Source organism: Heteronotia binoei, chromosome 15, assembly GCF_032191835.1.
Source record: "Heteronotia binoei isolate CCM8104 ecotype False Entrance Well chromosome 15, APGP_CSIRO_Hbin_v1, whole genome shotgun sequence".
Lineage (NCBI taxonomy): Eukaryota > Metazoa > Chordata > Lepidosauria > Squamata > Gekkonidae > Heteronotia > Heteronotia binoei.
This window is the reverse complement of record NC_083237.1, coordinates 43,195,211-43,214,303: the sequence shown is the minus strand read 5'-3', so window position 1 is coordinate 43,214,303 and position 19,093 is coordinate 43,195,211. Positions and strand designations below refer to the sequence as shown.

General features: G+C 45.4%; 1 protein-coding gene across 1 annotated transcript; it reads right to left on the bottom strand.

Annotated features, from left to right (window-relative positions):
* Positions 1–10,433: 10,433 nt before the first annotated feature.
* LOC132583606 (natterin-3-like) lies at positions 10,434–16,109 on the bottom strand. Its single transcript, XM_060255228.1, has 2 exons — positions 16,040–16,109; positions 10,434–11,512 (listed from the first exon to the last, which is right to left on the bottom strand). Exons 1-2 carry the CDS (start codon positions 16,107–16,109, stop codon positions 10,491–10,493), a joined length of 1,092 nt encoding a protein of 363 aa, XP_060111211.1. The 3' UTR covers positions 10,434–10,490.
* Positions 16,110–19,093: the final 2,984 nt, after the last annotated feature.

Sequence of the window (19,093 nt, the reverse complement as noted above, 5' to 3'; positions counted from 1 at the left end):
CACCCAGCTCTATCTGTTAATGGATGGCCATTCAGACTCCACCCCAGGTCATCTGACCAGGCTTTGGAAGCTGTGGCTGGATGGTTGCAGTTAAATCGGCTGAAGCTTAATCCAGCTAAGATGGAGGTCCTGTACTTGAGTCCTGTGGGGTTAGAGTCGGGCATCCAGATTCCAACCCTGGATGGTGCATCTCTTGTGCCGGCCAGAAGGTGAAGAGCCTGGGAGTGATACTGGATGCCTCACTTTCCATGGAGGCCCAGATCACAGCAGTTGCTCAGTCTGCTTTTTACTATCTTTGGCAGATTAGACAACTAGCACCCCACCTGTCCTCCCAGGATTTAGCTGCAGTGATCCATGCAACAGTCACTTCCAGATTGGACTACTGTAACTTGCTCTACGCAGGCTTGCCAGAAACTCCAGCTGGTGCAAAATGTGGCAGCACAGCTGGTAACTGCATTGCCTCTACGGGCAAGCATCAGGCCAGTGCTGCACCAATTGCACTGGCTACGAATAGAGTACTGGACCCGCTTCAAGGTTTTGGTCATAACATTTAAAGCCTTACGTGGCCTGGGACTGACATACTTGCAGGACCGCCTCTCCCCATATGTGCCCCAGAGATCGCTGCATTCTGCTTCGCAGCATCTTTTGGCCATCCCTGGTCCAAAGGATGTTCAGCTTGCCTTGACCAGTGCCAGGACCTTTTCGGTCCTGGCCCTGACCTGGTGGAATCAGCTCCCTGTGGAGATCTGGGCTCTACCTGATTTGACGCCATTTTGTAGAGCCTGCAAGATGGAGCTGTTCCACTGGGCCATTGGTTGAGGCAATGGACATCCTTATTTCCATCTGCTTGGCCTCCCTTGCCTGTCATGATGCTATCTTATTTTATCTTACTATTTCATCTCTGAGCCTACTGTGGTACTGATGTATAGAATGCGCCCAATGGGAATCATCGCTTTTGATATATGTCAGGGGTGGCCAACGGTAGCTCTCTAGATGTTTTTTGCCTACAACTCCCATCAGCTCCAGCCATTGGCCATGCTGGCTGGGGCTGATGGCAGTTGTAGGCAAAAAACATCTGGAGAGCTACCGTTGGTCACCTCTGATATATATGTTATTTGTTTTATTGTATTTTATGGTTTTAGCTTGTAGTTTTTAATTGTTTTAACTCCTGTTGTGATCTGCCCTCAGCCTGCTTGCGGGAAAGGGTGGAATACAAATTAACAAAAATAAATAATAAAAATAAAAAATTATTTATCATATGGTAGAGTTACACGCAGGAAGCATGTAATAATATAAAAATATGTAACCAAGTTGATACAATGGATATGCAGGCCAATTGGGCAATCCCCAAAACACTCAGTCACAGCTGAGGAGTGTTCAAATAGCTCTGTCACATCTCCCTAGAAAGCATGACACTCACATAAGAACACAAGAGAAGCCATGTTGGATCAGGCCAATGGCCCATCCAGTCCAACACTCTGTGTCACACAGTGGCCAAAAAAGACCCAGGTGCCCACTCATCTCAGTGGGGCCAGGACACTAGAAGCCCTCCCCCCGAACACCAAGAATACAGAGCATCACTGCCCCAGACAGAGAGTTCCATCAATACCCTATGGCTAATAGCCACTGATGGACCTCTGCTCCATTTGTCATGTTCCTGTGACAGATGGAAAATAGTTTGGCAGGCTGCCCCAGAATTGTATTCAGGTCCTGGTATTTTGCCCATTTAAACAGCAGGTCTGCACAGCTGTCAAAGCCTTTTTGTATTCTATTAACTATCTACCATACTTTACATGACAAAAAAACCCTACTGGCCTCTCATTGGTGTTTATCAGGTCATGGATTTTGGGCCAAACAGATTGCATCCATATTTGAAACCATTTGTTCCCTAGATCGAAATTTTGTGATTGCAGGATTTGTGCAGATCTTATTGTTGGGTGCCAAGATCTTGATTGTTTTGTTTCCATGTGTGTAGTGTAGCCGGGAGAACTTGCAATTGTCTGGCAGCCAGAAGTTCTACACCACGAGGAGGTGAGCTAGAATTGCAGCCCAGGGTGCTCTGTCAGGCTGTGGCAAGGCTCTGCAAGTATCAATAATGGCCCTGAGGTCCTGTCCTTTCCCCAGTTATGTAATTAAGTCTCCCTGGATGATGAAAACCCCCTGTGGTCTCATTAGCGGCTGCCGTGCCCCCCCCTCGGGCCTAGCAGATGCCAAATCACAGGGTGTTCCTGTCTGCCCAGATTAGCACTGACAGGCAGTTCAGAGCTGCTGGGGTTGTGTGGAAGACGAAGTTGAAATATTTGTGTCATTTATTTGAATGGATTTATATTTTCTGGTACGAACACAGGCCGAATGGGAACGGCCGTTGTTAAAACTGTCAGAGCATGCAAGTAAAAACAATAAAACGTCTGGGCGGTCTTATCGAAAAGGCCTGCTTCAACAAAATTACTGTAATCGGCTTACAGAGGTGTGGACTGAAGACCTCTGCGAGGCCCTTTTTAGGGAGGGCATGCCTCAAGTGGGAAAAGGTCTTCTCTGTGCCTCCACAGAGCATACCTCTTGGGCTGCCAACCTCCAGGTGGGAGCTGGATACCCGCCAGGATTACAATTCATCTCCAGATGACAGAGATTAGTTCCCCTAGAGAAAAATGGCTAATTTGGAGGGTGGAGTCTATGACACTATATCCTGTTGAAGTCCCTCCCCTCTCTAAACCCCACCCTCCCCAGCTTCCATCCATAAATCTCCAGGTATTTCCCAAGTTGGAGTTGGAGAGATTCATATAGGAAAAGTGCATGTCCATTCTTCAATACAGTCATATTTAGAATGGATGGGGTTGGATCCAATCAGCTTTTCTGCCAATGAAAATGGGAGGAAGGGGTCCCCTGTGCCCAGCCAAAAAGTCCTACTGGGGAATCCTAGGACCTGCATGGACAAAAGCCATTTGGGTTGGCTTTTGTCAAGAGAGAAATTGAACAAGACTAAGGAAAAAAGCTGGCTGTGTTCAAGCTGTGGACCTTGGACGAGACCATTGCAAACTCTTGGGATTGCAATTGTCATCAAATAGGCAAATGTGATGTTATTGTTTGTTTAAATATCTTCTAGGTTATTTTCCCCAAACAAAATCACACAAATAAGCGAATAAAGTTAAAGCAATTACAGTATATGCATAGACTGTATTATTAATTATACAATTTCCTGGATAAGCTGGCAGCTTCGGAGAGGGTAACCCTATGGCATTGCGTCCCTGCTGAGCTCCCTTCCCAAAGTCTTCTCTCCCCGAGCGCTAACTACAAATATTAACTAATTTCCCAAGCTGGATGATCCAGAACCAATGCATATTAGAGTTTTACAGGGAAAATGGACAATGACTCTCCTTCTAAAAGTTAAGAACACCTACTAAGCATGCTCAACTGAGATCAACACCAATAGCAAACTGGGTTTGAAGCTTTTGACCTGGTTGCATCCCCTCCATCCACCTTTTAAAGATGTGAATTGCTTTTCAAACTACTGTGGCCCCATCAACATGGGAATGGGGACTGAGTGATAATCTGCATGCGGGAGGTTGTGATCACTTCCATCGAATGAGGAGCCAGCCTGGGTCTTGTCCCGGTCTGTGGCTTTATTCCTCATTAGTCCCTCTCTAATCTTCCTAAAGGAGCTTTAGCTGTTTGAATTAACTGGGGATGAGAAGCCTCAGTAGTATTTACCCAAAGAGGCGGTGGACATTGGAGACCCAAACATGGGAATGGAGAAATTGGGCATGCTTTAATGGAATCAGTGGGTCCAGGGGACTCTGGCCTGGTAATGTTAGTCCGTTATTATGATCTATTTGTATCATGTCAGAAATAAAATAGACTGCGGGTAGGATCTTGCCAGCATTTTGTACATCCTCGCTGAATACTCTTGTTACAGCCCAATCCCATGTGGCTTTTGTCCATGGCCCTCAGTGTTGTCTTTTTGCATGGTCAAAAGAGAATCCCTCCTCCCATTTCTACAAGCAGAAAGACTGTTTGTACCCATTATTTTCATTTCATGACCTATGAAGATCCAGTGTGGCTTAGTGGCTAGAGTGTGGAGTTAGGATATGGAAGACCCAGGTTCAGTTCTCTGGCCTGTCATGGAAGCGCGCGGGGTGATCTTGGGCCAGTCATACTCCTGAAGCCAAACTTATCTGACAGGGTTGTTGTGAGGAAAATATAGAAGAGAGGAGAAGACAGGGTGTATATTGCAAGCCTGTGTTGGTCCCTCCCCTCCCTAAGCCCTGCCCTCCTCAGGCTCCACCCTGCACATCTTTGCATATTTCCCAACTCAGAGCTCACAGCCCTAACCTAAAGCCTTGTTCATAAGCAGATCATGTTTTTTTCTGCCTAGGCTTCAGTCTGCCTGGAGGTAGAGGATGGCTTTTCTCATGACAAGACAGAAGAGTGTTTTCTTATGGTCTCAGGACTTGTGAGTGAAAGACTCATTCAGATCTGGAGACAGTCTAGTAATTTTCTGTCAGGTAGGATGGGGGACAAATGGCTCTTGAAAGGGGAACTATCCTTTGAAGGGGAACACTGAAAAAGACATGATTGCAGAATGGGAAACCTCCCAGAACAGGAGATATTTGAATGGAAAAAAGAGATGGTTGGAAGAGAGGCTGCAACCCAACAAGCAGTTTCCTGGGAGTAAGCCTCATTGACTAACGTGAGACTTTCTTCCAAGTGGATGTGTTTAGGATTGCTTCCAAAGAGCCCTAAATATGGTCTGTAACAAAAATCTGATAGCTTTAGAATTATTCTGCCTCCTTTTGAATTTACCATCATACACAGGTAAGTTTCAGCTCTGTGAATAAAGAACTTTATTGCTTATTTTATTTTCCCTGCTAGATTTGAGTCCAGCAACGTCTTCAACATCAACAAGAGCTTCAGGGTATAAGCTTTCAAAAGTTCCCTTTGCCAAACTTGAATAGTTTTTTTCCATTTGTCTCACAACTATTTATCTCTTTTTTTGCTCAATGATTTAAAAACCTGTCCTTCCTCCAAGGAATTAAAGGCAGTGTATTCCCTTCTCTGTTTTATCCCCACAACATCCCTGCGAGTTGGTTAGTCTGAGAGAAAGTCACTGGCTCAAGGTCACTCAGCAAGCTTCCATGGCAGAGGGGGGGCTTTAGTTGTACACGCTAAACACCACACCACAATGACTCTTGGCTGTTTTTCTTTCCTGTATGCAATGAAAACTAATATAAGTAGAGCAGAATTTTTCCTCTTAGGTATTTGGTACTATGGCGGTCTGCCTGTGCTCACTAACCAGGCCCATAGCTAAAGTGGGGCCTAGGGGAGCCGGGCTTTAAGAGGCAAAACCAAAGAGTTTAGTTACCAAAGGCCTTAGACACATCTCTAAAATATTGTAGTGATAAGAGGGGTAAATTATACCTTGTTTTTATTGGGTGGTTTGTGGCATCTGTCTGAACAGGTGAGCTCTTTTTTAGGGTGTAGCAGCTTGGGATCTGGACAGCTTTGGAACTATTCTACGTCCCTAGTGCTAGAATGGGGACCCTGCAAAATCAGTTTTGCCACACGGGTGTGAAGGAGAGTTGTGCTGCACAGGGTCAAAAGAGTGACACAGTGGTCTCAAGGCACAATGAATTTAGTTCTATTTTTAATCTAGAGGTGGAGGTACTATTTCCTGTTCTCCATTATAGAAGAAGAATTGTTTTTTATACCCTACTTTTCTCTACCTTAAGGAGTCTCAAAATGGCTTACAATTGCCTTCCCTTCATCTCACCACAACAGGCACCATGTGAAGTAGGTAGGGCTGAGAGAGTTCTCACAGAACTGTGACTGGCCCAAGGTCACCCTGCTGGCTTCATGGGGAGGAGGAGTGGGGAATCAAACCCAGTTCTCCAGAGTAGAGTCCATGCTGGCTCTCAATATGTTATGCAATATGCACTTGCATATGAGCTGCAGGAGCACTGAAGGGGTCCTCTCAGGTTGGATTCCCACCTCAAGTAAGTCGTAATTCTGGGTCCTCCAGCCTATGTCTTTCAGAAACACCAAGATGCCACACCCTGAGATTCCAAAAATTGCTTAGATTCCTTCATGTTCTTCTCAACATAAGCATTCCCCCCTTCCCCCAGGCGTCCTCTGCCATCTTCTACGTGCCACATGGGATTGTCCATGTCCTAATGTTCAACTCGGCACACCTGACCTGGAATCACCTCACAGTGTGCTGTTGAAAGATAGCAGGGGGCAAAGGGGAGACTCAGCGGGGGACCGCTTCCATGCTGCTGGCTCTCATGCCCTAAAATGACCTTGCTTATCGCATGAATGCACTATGTGCCCGCAGCAGCACGTTCCTTTCCCCTCTCTGAGCTCTCTGTTCCTGATTCTCACTTACTACCACCTCCCTAGGGTTTTCATGTCCACAGGGAGGGGGTCAGTATTCAAGGCGTACCTGCCTGGTGCGTTCCCACTAGTGCATTTAATGCCCCTTCGCCCTTACTCCCCGCTCAGTCTGACTTACCATTTATCTGCAGCAGCTTTTAGTTCGGCACAGGGGGGTTCTTCTGTGGGGGCTTCTTGTCCCTCCACGGGGGCTTCCCTTTGGCTGGGGCTCTCTGACATGCTGGGTACGTGGGTGCCCGTGTCTGCACTGATGGAGGGGAGGGACGACTCCGCCGGCTGCAGGCAGCCGGAGCCCTGCCCAGTCAGGCGGGGAGGGGTGGCTGGGTGGATCGTATTTGAGATATGCACTCACAACGGTGCCGAGGTGAATTGGCAGAAGGCTTAGCTGGGACACGCAGCCTTCCTTCTCTTCTCACTGGACCTGGGAGTGGGATGGTTAACCATCGTGTTTAATTGAGACTCTGACCTGGAAAGGCAGGGCCAAGGAGATCAGCCACAGCAGGGAGCCACAAATTGCCTCAAGAGACTGTGAGAAATGTCTGTCTCCTGTCCTCTTTTGTGGTCCACAACATAGCCACAGAAAGGACGAAGTTGTACAAGAAGGGGGACAACTGGCCAATCTGTGATCGGCCCCAAATCTCAGGAAAAGGGGTTAACATTTGACTGTGGGTCAGAAGCCAAAGCTGTCCGTCTGGAAGAGCTGGGATGGAATTTTGTGAGCTTCGGGGAGCTATGGTGGTGTGGAAAAGTGTGTGACGAGGAAGCTGATGGGAATTGCTCTTGGGAGGTTGATGAAGTATGTGTGCTTCAGAGATGGCAAGAAGTGCCAAGTGTGTTTAGGTACTGTGCAGTCTAACCTGGAAAAGCTGCCTCTTGATTTTGGATGTGTGGGAGGAAATGGTGCTCTTCACGTGTGCAGAATGGTTGAGCTTAAAAGCATGAGCCCATGCCCTGAATGCAGGGATTAAGCCTAGGCTCAAAAGAAGGGTTGGGCTGGTATATCTTTTAAAATCAGTTATGTATTAAAGTATTTATACCCTGCCTTGGTTCAAGGTAGATTTTTTTCAATATGCATAGTGTTCGTGCATTGCTTGTCATAGTTTCATGGCAGGATGTGTGTTACAGTTGTTGGAATCTTTCCTAACTGTGAAGGGTGAGTGAAAGAAAAACATGGATGAGAATGCTTTTAATGTGATACTGGTGAAATTCTGACGTGTGAATGTCATGGTGTTTCTGTGAGCAGCGCTGGGGTTCATCTGGCACATGAGGAGTGTGGCAGGAGGAGAGACACATGTGGAACGTCTTGGTGTGTTTGTAATGTTGGCATGGGTGCTGAAGCACTACTTCCCCGCACATTTGACTCTAGTTAAAGAAGGATGTGAAAAAGTGTCGATCTTACATGTTCAGCGGCACTTAGGTTGCATAATTGGATACAACCTGGTCTAGAACTGAGGTCTGTAAGTCCTGTAGATTTCACTGGGTCCAAAGCGTGTATGCAGAGTGTGGTCAGAGCATATATAGTACTCTGGCTACCTGTGCAAAAAAGTTATGCATGCAATATGCGTGGATTTGTGAGTGATAGGCTAATATTTCTGGGTCTGTTTATGTAAGGTGGTTATTGGCTAGTTGCATAAGAAGTGATTTGCTGGGCAGACTCAGCTATGTACGTTGTGAATCCCATGAAAGTAGCAGATCTCTTTCATGGAACAGTGATTTATTATTTATCTAAGATATTTTTAACCTGCCTTTCTCCAGTGATGGTCTCAAGACGGCTATTTTGGGATGCAGGGATGCAATCTATCACATTTTTTTTTAAATTTGCCTTTCCTCTGGGGTCAGGTGACAAACTGTGTTCTTCTTCCTCTGTTTTACTGTCACAACAACCCTGTGAGGTAGGTTAGGCTGAGAGATTGAAATCTAATATTCCAATCAGAATTAAACTTTAAAATACCGCTTAAAATGAAAGATACCTCTGTTTGTGAGAACTAGCATAACGTAGTGGCCAGAGTTTCAGATCACCTGGGAGAACCAGATTGAAAACTCCACTCTGCCATTGAAGCTTGCTGGGTGACCTTGGGCCAGTCACATATTCTTGGCCTCGACAGAATGGATAAAATGGAGGAGAGGCAAATGATATGAACAGCTTTGGTTCCCCCTTGTGGAGAAAGGTGGGACATAAATGAAGTAAGCATATGAATAATAGAGATGCTCACACCCGTCCATCAGGAGAAATCAGAACTTATTTTTCAAAGCTTTTGAAAAGTGCCATCCTAAACAGAGTTACACCTGTTAAAGTGCATTGACTTTAATGCACCTAAAAATGCATAACTCCACAGGATGACAGTGTTAGCTTCCCCATCCAGTCTCAAGTGTGGTTTATTTCCATGGAATTGCTTAACTTGTAGCTGAACATTTTAGGGAGTCTGGACTAAGAAATTTATGCCTCAGGAGATGTATTATCATGGACTATGTTTAATCCAGGCAGGAGTGAAAGTCCAAAACTTTGTGCAATTTTTCTTCTTTAGGAAAGGTGGATGGATAAGTGTGTGTGTGTGAAGGTTCTCTCTCACTCCCTTACAGTCTCAGCCATGTAACTGAGGGCCAAACTACATGAGATTTTTTTTTTAACAAGCAGATCCACAAAAGGAGACATAATTCTCTGCTGGGGCCATTTTAGCTTGAAAAAATGGTATGGGCAGAAGGCAGAAGACCTTCCACTCACCACATTTTTGAGCAGAATCAGACCCCTGCAGCATTTTAAATGGACATTCTCCACAGGGTCTGGGTGAAATGCACATTGTTTTAAGCATCCTCTTTTGGTAGAGAGATTGTATCCACACATGGTTGTATATTCCATTGTACTATGAGTTATTGCACTATTACAATAATTGACAACTGGATTTTCCTGCCTGGGTAAGATCCATTTTGATTTCTCAGTGAGCTTCTGATATTTCATGAAAGCACACAACAAAATGAAGTGAATACAGTCTTAAACAAATGGCAGGGACAGGGAAAAAAACCCCCTTAAACTCAATGTGTATAACATGAAAAAATTGAGGACTTTCCCCTTTTTTCAGTAGAAAAAATAGAAATTTTGGAATTCATAAAAACTATTTTCTGTTCCTTTTGGAATGAGTGAATGTTTTTAACCCAGCACCCTGGATATATTTTCTTTCTTGAACTATGTGGATTTTCCATTTCTCTTTCGAAAGCATGTTGTATTTGAAATTGTTCAATTTTTTTAAAAAAGCTTATTTAAATGTTGACTAAAGAAGAGAATGCTCAAAACGTTTAGGCATCCAACACCATTCTGGTAGAAAAAAAATCCTGGATAACTACAGATTCAAGAAAATTACATTTTCTTTATTGTTTTCTAATGTATGGCTAAGAAGCAACAGCAAGCTGATTTCACATTGGTTCCTTGATGACTTATGAACTAAATTAACAGTTTAACAGCGTCTGGATCTTCACATGGATAAATGTTTAAGAAAGATTCAAATAATTAAAGGATTGTTAGCTGTCTGTTTTTCTGCTGAGCCATAGAATTTGGACAGCTGAAACTGGTGAAGGAGACCAACTTGATAGCAGAAAGCCACTCATAAATAAGAGGATGAAAGGTACTGGAGCACTTTCTCACATAGCTACTTGGAAGGATGTTCATTTAGTATAAGACATGCATTTAAGTAAGCATGCATAACATAAGACAGCAGTCATCTTTTGTTGAGATGACGCAGAATAAACTCTGTAGAAATAGGAACATTCACCTTTCCAATTAATATGTCTAATGTAGCAGCAAGATGCCTATTAAACCTCAGGCTACAGATGAACCCATTGGGTTCATTCAGCCAGCTTTTCCATTGCTAAAAAAAAAGGAGAAGGTGATCCCCTTTGACATCCAAAAAGGCTAAACTGGGGATCATGGTACCTGAATGGACAAAAGCCATGCGGGGCAGGGATTTCAGTAAGTGGGAAAAATGGATGAGATTGATTGGAAAAAGCAGGCTGGATCCAACCCATTGGTCTGTAAGGTGCCACAATGGCACATTTCCCCTTCTTGATTTCTGCTAATGTGGCTATAAAGCTGGCAGATCCCCATGACCTAATTACTTACATGGAGTTGCATTTGGGATTGGTTGGCACTGCTTTACATAGGTATCCACATGTGCCACAATAGTATTTTTACTGACTCCCTGGACAGTGCCACTTCGTCTCTCCCCATTGCGATATTCACGAGTCGCTGTTGCAGTGAAGGGAATGTTCCCATACATTCTTTGGCCTTCCTTTGTCACCTCACACGTGTGGTTAGGGGGAACATCAACTTCTACCGTTTCTGAAAATGTGACTGATTTGGTCATTGCAGACCCCTCACTCCAACTGAACATTTTCTCCCTACTGAGACTCCATCCCATATTCACTATCGAAAAGATCCCTCCGGTTATGCTAGTGCTCACACCTATTGAGATGGAAGTGCTAAAATCCCAGCGATGTTCATTTGTTATTGTTTTGGATAGTGAGGTAATTTTCTTCACCGCTTTACAATTCTTGTTGGTGACTCTGATGGAAACTAAGGTCAAGGCCTGATTGGTGTATGTCCCCTTTTCCTTCATATAATGAACATTGTAAATGTGCTGTGAGACATAGTCTTTGTAAACCACCAGAACATCATAATGTTTATACCAGTATGCCTTACCATTTATCCCTATAAAGAAAGCCTTATGTTGGGGGACTACCTTCCCAAGGCCGTATTTATTTTCCCATACATATGTTTGGTATCCTGGGCAGCTGTTTATAGAATTCAATGGAACATCACCCCAGGAATCCTTTTGCCACTTCAGTGATTCGAAGTTGTTTTCATTTACCAAAAGCCGGAACTGGGAAGTCTTATATTCCTTGTTTCCATAAGGATACAAACAGTAGGAGCCACGTTTTGGGCTGTAGAAACCAGGTGTGCAGCCTGATTCATAACAGGGGTATTCTGTCCTCTTGGCATAGTCATTCCAGATGGACACAGCACCACTGGGAACAGAACCTTGGAACCAAACCCATTTCAGAGTGGTACCACTGAGAGCATTGCTGTTCCTACTAGAATATTGACTGTTTCTATTCAGGATCTTCACTGCTTTGTCTCCAGAGTGAAGATTAAAGTATTGAAAACAGGTGAGCCCCTTCTAGTGTTATCCAGGGCTTTTTTTGGTAGAAAAAGCCCAGCAGGAACTCATTTGCATATTAGGCCATACTCACAATGCCACTATTATTTTGCGCAGGGCTTTTTTTGGTAGAAAAAGCCCAGCAGGAACTCATTTGTACTGGAAAGAATCCCAATATTAGGCCACTTCCCCAACACCAAACCAGCCACAACTGTGTTCCTGTGCATTCCTGCTCAAAAAAGCCCTGGTGTTATCTCCATGGTATGACAGTACCCCCATGTTTTTGCAGCATGCCTTCTCAGTAATATTGGGATTCCCAAATCATGCTGGAGGACCCCATGATATGACTTCTTCCATAATACCACCTGGGGGGACCCTTTAAAATACTCAAGAGTGTGAATAGTGTGCTGTCATGACTACTCTCTTTTGTTTTTTGAGGTTAGATAAGGTGTGTCTTTAACTTTGTTGTTCTCTCTCTCTCTAACACGGCCACTGGCAATTTAATTCCAGTCTTGTTATTTAACCTTTCCCATAGCATTGTGCCTGCGCTCCAAGGCCCCTTTGTTGGACTATGTGGTCCTAAGAATGAAACGTTTGTATTTTAATAGCATATGACTCCAGATTTACGTTAAAAAATAATGCTTTATTTGTACAAGAAGCATATTGGTTTCAGGATGTTTAGCAACTTATCTATTCAGTAAATAAAATGGTGTATGTTAATAACCTCTGACTAAGTTTTCACATTCTTTCTCTTCACAATCACACCTCTCATTCAAATCCTCCTTTCTCTTCAGAACGTACCTTGTCCAAGCTTTAATATATTTTGCTCAATTAAATCTTTTCCTTTCTTTTCACTCAGGTTTCTGTGAGCTTCTTTCTCTCACACTGTTATAGTATTTTGACAATATTAGGATTTGACTCTCTCTAGTCACTAATATGTCCTCTATAAGTAGCACTACTTTCTTCCCGAAAATCCTAATGCTTTTCACAGCACTCCGGTGGATTCTTATCAGAAGACTGCTCTTTCAGTTATGTTAACTGAACTTTATAGAAATCAGATCTCTCAGACTCTTCAGACTGTTTTTCTGTTGACTGACAACTGCTGACTGACAACAACTGACTGTTAACTGCTGCTTTCTCTCTCTACAATTTTTCTTGTAGCTCCTCCCATACACTCTCAGTCACCAGTCACTCACTCATCCCCCTCACTCCCCTTTTTATTCTGAAACTTACAAACATTTAAAGAAAAATATACATAAAACTTCAAATCATTACACCTATGCTGAAGGTCTTCAGATCAGACTGATACCAAAGAAAAGATTTAAATAGGGAAACCTGAACAAAAAACTGTCAAATACTGAACAATGTGTTTTTTAATGCTTCTAAATGATTATGGGAAAATATCTTGGTAATATATGAGTTAGTTCTTAAAGTGTGCATTTTGGATTTATGGTTAATATGTTCAGTTAGTCATTTTTCTAGGAAAAGAGCCCATTAAAATTAGTTGGGAGATTTGGTCCTTTTCAGTGTAATCCTAAGAAAGCTTTCTTAGGAGTAAGCCACATTGAGTAGACCTGCTTAGGACTCCTCTCTTTGCTAGCCACTGAATGAATACCCTGCAGCAGTTCCTGCCCAAACACTTTCCTTCCTCCAGCCTCTTAGTGCGAACACACCCACCCCCTCAAAGGAATAACCAGCATTGCAATCAGGAGGGTGGGGAAATAGAAATACAGATGGAAAGAAGGACAGCCTGTGTAATACTGCCCTAAAAGTTTACAAAGCGAATTAAATTTCCAGACACTTTCTTCTTTATGTTTTGTGTTAATGATGAACAGCATTGTCCCTCTTCCTCTTTATAACCTGATCCATGCCTGTCTTGCTGGCAAATGAAGATGGGAGGACATGAGGGTCCATATTTTTATCCATATTTATCTAACCCCCTCTTGAAGCTGGCTATGCTTGTAGCCGCCACCACCTCCTGTGACAGTGAATTCCACACGTTAATCACCCTTTGGGTGAAGAAGTACCTCCTTTTATCCGTTCTAACCTGACTGCTCAGCAATTTCATTGAATGCCCACGAGTTCTTGTATTGTGAGAAAGGGAGAAAAGTACTTATTTCTCTACCTACTCCATCCCATGCATAATCTTGTAAACCTCTATCATGTCACCCTGCAGTCGACGTTTCTTCAAGCTAAAGAGCCCTTTTCTGCACTTTTTCCAATGCTATAATATCCTTTTTGAGGTGCGGTGACCAGAATTGCACACAGTATTCCAAATGAGACCGCACCATTGATTTATACAGGGGCATTATGATACTGGCTGATTTGTTTTCAGTTCCCTTCCTAATAATACCCAGCATGGCGTTGGCCTTTTTTATTGCAATCACACACTGTTTTGACATTTTCAGTGAGTTATCTACCACGACCCCAAGATCTCTCTCTTGGTCAGTCTCTGCCAGTTCGCACCCCATCAACTTGTATTTGCAGCTGGGATTCTTGGCCCCAATGTGCATTACTTTGCACTTGGCCACATTGAACCTCATCTGCCATGTTGACGCCCACTCACCCAGCCTCAACAGATCCCTTTGGAGTTCCTCACAATCCTCTCTGGTTCTTACCACCCTGAACAATTTAGTGTCATCCACAAACTTGGGACCCAGTACTGAGCCCTGCAGCACTCCACTGCTTACCGTCCTCCACTGCAAAGACTGCCCATTTATACTCACTCTCTGCTTCCTATTAATTAGCCAGTTTTTGATCCACAAGAGGACCTGTCCTTTTACTGCATGACTCTCGAGCTTACTAAGGAGCTTTGATGAGGAACTTTATCAAAAGCTTTCTGGATGTCAAGGTAAACAATATCTATCGGGTCTCCTTTGTCCACATGTTTGTTCACCCCCTCAAAGAAATGTAACAGGTTAGTGAGGCAAGATCTTCCCTTACAGAACCCATGCTGAGTCTTCCTCAATAACTTGTGTTCATCAATGTGCCTACTCATTCTGTCCTTGATAATGGTTTCTACCAACTTTCCCAGTATTGAAGTCAGACTGACTGGCCTGTAGTTACCTGGATCTCCTCTGGAACCCTTTTTAAACATGGGGGTGACATTTGCTACCTTCCAGTCCTCAGGAACGGAGGCAGATTTCAATGAAAGATTACATATTTTTGTCAGGAGATCCAAAAGTTCAACTTTGAGTTCTTTCAGAACTCTTGGATGTATGCCATCCGGACCTGGTGACTTATTAGTTTTTAATTCGTCCATCAGTTATAGGACCTCCTCTCTTGTCACCTCAATCTGGCTCAGATCTTTCAACACCCCTTCCAATAGAAATGGTTCCGGAGCAGGCAAACACTTCTCATCTTCCACAGTGAAGACGGAGGCAAAAAATTCATTTAGCTTCTCAGCCATTTCCCTATTCTCCTTCAGTAATCATTTGACCCCTTGGTCATCCAAGGGCCCCACTGCCTCCCTGGCTGGTTTCCTGCTTCTAATATATTTGAAGAAATTTTTATTGTTGGTCTTTATGTTTTTTGCAATATGCTCCTCATAGTCCCTTTTTGCTTGCCTGATCACAGTCTTGCATTTGATTTGCCATTGCCTGTGTTCCCTTTTATTAATTTCACTTGGACTAGCTTTCCACTGCTTAAAGGAGTCCTTCTTACCTTTTACAGCTTCCATTACTTTGTTTGTTAACCATGCAGGCCTTCTCTTATACCTGTTTGTACCTTTCCTAACTTGTGGTATATATTTTATCTGAGCTTCTAGGATTGTATTTTTAAATAGCCTCCAAGCTTCCCCAAGGGTTTTGACTGTATTTACCTTTCCTTTCAGTTTCCTCTTCACATGCCTCCGCATCTCAGAGAATTTACCCCTTTTAAAGTTAAACGTGGTTGTGCTGGTCTTTTGGGGCAACTCCCTATTTAAACAAATAGTGAAATCAATAACGTTATGGTCACTGCTCCCAAGCAGCACAATCACTTTTACATCTCTCACCAGGTCTTGGGCATTACTTAGGACCAAATCCAGGATCACCCCACCCCTGGTAGGTTCTGTGACCATCTGCTACATAGCACAGCCATTGAGAGCGTCTAGAAACTCAGTCTCTTTCTCTCGACCAGAACACATATTGACCCAATCAATCTGCGAGTAGTTAAAATCACCTATGACGACACAGTTTTTTCATCTAGCCACCATCTTTAAGCCTTCCATCATATTATAGTCGTCCTCTGTCTTTTGATTTGGTGGGCGATAACAAAATCCCATAGTTAAATTGCCTTTTGGGCCCTCTATTTCAACCCAAAGCATTTCTATAAGGGAGTCTAATTCTCTGACCTGTCTTACTGGACCGTATGCCCTCTCTGACATACAGAGCCACTCCACCTCCAACCTTCCCTCCCTATCCTTCCGGTATAACTTATATCCAGGAATCACCGTGTCCCACTGAATCTTCTTCGTGGTCTCTGTGCAGTCACACATATGGGTAATCCGCAGGATCTGCCCTGACCTCGGAGAATTTCAAAGCAATCTTTAGCGTAGCTCTGGCGCGCCTCCCTCTCGTCCTGGGGAGGAGGCATCGTCTGCGCATGCCTGGACGAGGGGGAGGTGCTTAGCCACTCAGTTTCTTCTTTACCGCCGACCGGATCACACCTACCTCGTTGATTCTCCCGATTCTTCACTGCAATCTACATCCAACGCATCCTTTCTTCGATCTTCACCTCTCCTTCACCTTCTGGTATCGTATTTAAAAAAAAAAAAAGAGACTTTCTTACTGTTTTTTCGGCCTTCCCCCCCCATCTCTCCCCCCCCCTGGGCGGATGGAAGGAAGAGACAAAATAACTTTCAAACGCTGCATCCGCTGCACTTCCAAGATCCCATCTTCAGACGGCCATTCCCTGTGCCTTTTCTGCCTTGGGGAGGCCCATCGCACGGATACCTGCGTGCATTGCAGCCAGTTCGGAAACCAGGCTCGCAAAAACCGCGCCGCGAGGCTCAGGAGCCATCTTATGGAATCCTCCCTGCGACCAACCATGCCCCACGTGGCACAGCAGCCATCTTCCCCACCTCTCTCGGGGATGGCGCAGCCGGCAGCTTCCGTGGCTCAAGGTCCCTGTAAGCTTAAGTCCGGGAAGCACACCAAAAAGTCCGACGACGCCAAGAAGCGCCGCCGCTCCGACTCCGCTCACGACAAGACCCCGAAGAAGTCTAAAACGGGACACAAGCCGTCCGACCCGCGTGCAAAGACCCCGGGTTCGAACCCGACCACGAGCTCGAGCACAGCAAAGCCGATGCCGTCGATCCCGATCGCGAGTTCCAGCACCTCGATCCCGAGAATACCGGCCTCGAAATCGACATCGACATCGACTCCAGCTATTACGCCACTAGAGATCGTCCGCATCTCCTCCAAATCCCCATCGATAACCACCTCTCCACCACAACAGATACTCGATGTCGACTCACCCGCCTCCACTAGAAGCCAACGACGTAATACGATCGACCCACACGCCTTCCAAGACGTCCGTACCCAACCACTGGAAGCTCACTCTCTAACCCGAGACCCTTCGACCCTGAGAGATGTACCACCTCGTCCTCGCACACCACGATCTTGCAGTCGCCAGTGATCTCGCAGCCGCCGGAGAGAGAGATACCATTACTATTCTCCGTCAAGGTCCAGATCGCCGTCTCCTCGGGACCGAAGACGACACGGGAGATCCCCTTCCTTCGACGCCTACCACCACTCGGACTCGAGAGCCCGCTCCTACCGCAGCCACCACGACTCTCCTCGCTACCGGGACCGTGTCGACTCAGCTGATCGGACACGATACCGAGACCCGACTCCGGGCAGGCAATACCCCCGCTACGAGGAACTCCTTTGGTACCGTTGAGAGCAGCCCCAATTTAACTTCGAGCCGAAGCCGATCTCACCGACTAGGTCCACATCGGCCGCTTCCGCCAAACAGCCCCCGACCAGGGAACCTCCGACTGAACTGCCTCACGAGTCCGATGACGACTCCGATGCAGACTCTCGGACTCTGCTCACTCTTCTGCTTCAGACCTACACTCCCCGGCCTTTGATATAGCCAAACCAGCGGACCTGTCACCATCAGAACGCCCCAAGTCGTACCTTGACCTCCTATCAAACATGGCAAATTCCCTGAACATCAAACTTAACACCGACGCACCCAGAGTCTCGGATGTCGTGTATGACTTGGTCCATGCAGACCTTCCTTCAAGCTCTTCCTTCCCAATGCTCCCCGTCCACCTTGAAACCCTCAAGGAGGCATGGGATAAGCCTGCATCAGTACCTCCAACTTCTAAAAGGATGGAAGCCCTGTACAAAGTGCACGCACCCGAATCGAAGTTCTTATTCAGCCACCCACCCCTGAACTCGATGATTGTGCATTCTTCATCGAAGTCGAAACAAACAAGGCACCCAGTACCCCCAGAGAGGGAAGGCAAGAAGCTCGACACTATTGGCAGGAAGATATACTCACTAACCACTGCCACAACCAAAATACATAATTACATGGCATATTTCTCGGCCTACACATACAACCTAACAAACTACCTCAATACCTTGATCCCCTCCCTACCTGAGGCATCCCAGAAATCAGCTGCCAATGCTCTTCAAGAAATAGCCAGAGTGAGTAAGCAGCAGATCAATACAGCATGTCACGCTGCACAGTGCTCTTCCAGAACCCTCGCTTCGGCCATAGCCCTACGCAGACATGCATGGCTCAGATCCTCATCCCTCCAACCTGACATTAAGTACAAAATTGAGGATCTACCTTTCGATGGCCTAGGCTTGTTCAACGCGACTACGGATGACATTCTTACGTCCGTAGACGACAGCAGGAAAAGAGCCAAGAGACTAGGCGTCTCACAACACCAACCTCACCTCGGCAGGCAGAGGAACTGGAAACCAAGCTATTACAAGACTTCTAGGTCCCCAAGACAGCAGGAAACATGGAGACGCAAGCCTACACAACCGAAACAGCCTTTTCAGCACAGGCCACGACCTCAAACATCTAAAAAGGCCCCAGCTACCTCCAAATCGTCTCTTTGACCATCCTGCCTCAAGACGTCCAGGCCCCCCCCCTCAGCCAAACCTCCACCCACACACACGACTACAGCCATTCTTCCCCGCATGGGAGGCCATAACATCGGACTCATGGGTCCTGGCCATCATACAAAGGGGATACATAATAGAATTCACATCCACCCCGAAACATCACAGATTCCTCACCACACCACCATCCGCGCCCTTACAAACAGAAATCTCATCCTTGCTGGACAAGGGCGCGATAGAACCGGTGCCACCACAGTACCATCGTACCGGATTCTACTCCCGTTACTTTCTGGTACCCAAAAAGGATGGAGGACTCCGTCCCATCCTCGACCTCCGCAAACTCAACCTCCATATCACTTACAAGAAATTCCGCATGATTACCCTTCAGTCAATCTTGCCACTCATTCCGGAACAATCCTGGATGGCATCCATAGACCTACAGGATGCCTATTTCCACATTACCATCAATCACCATCACAGAAGATTCCTCAG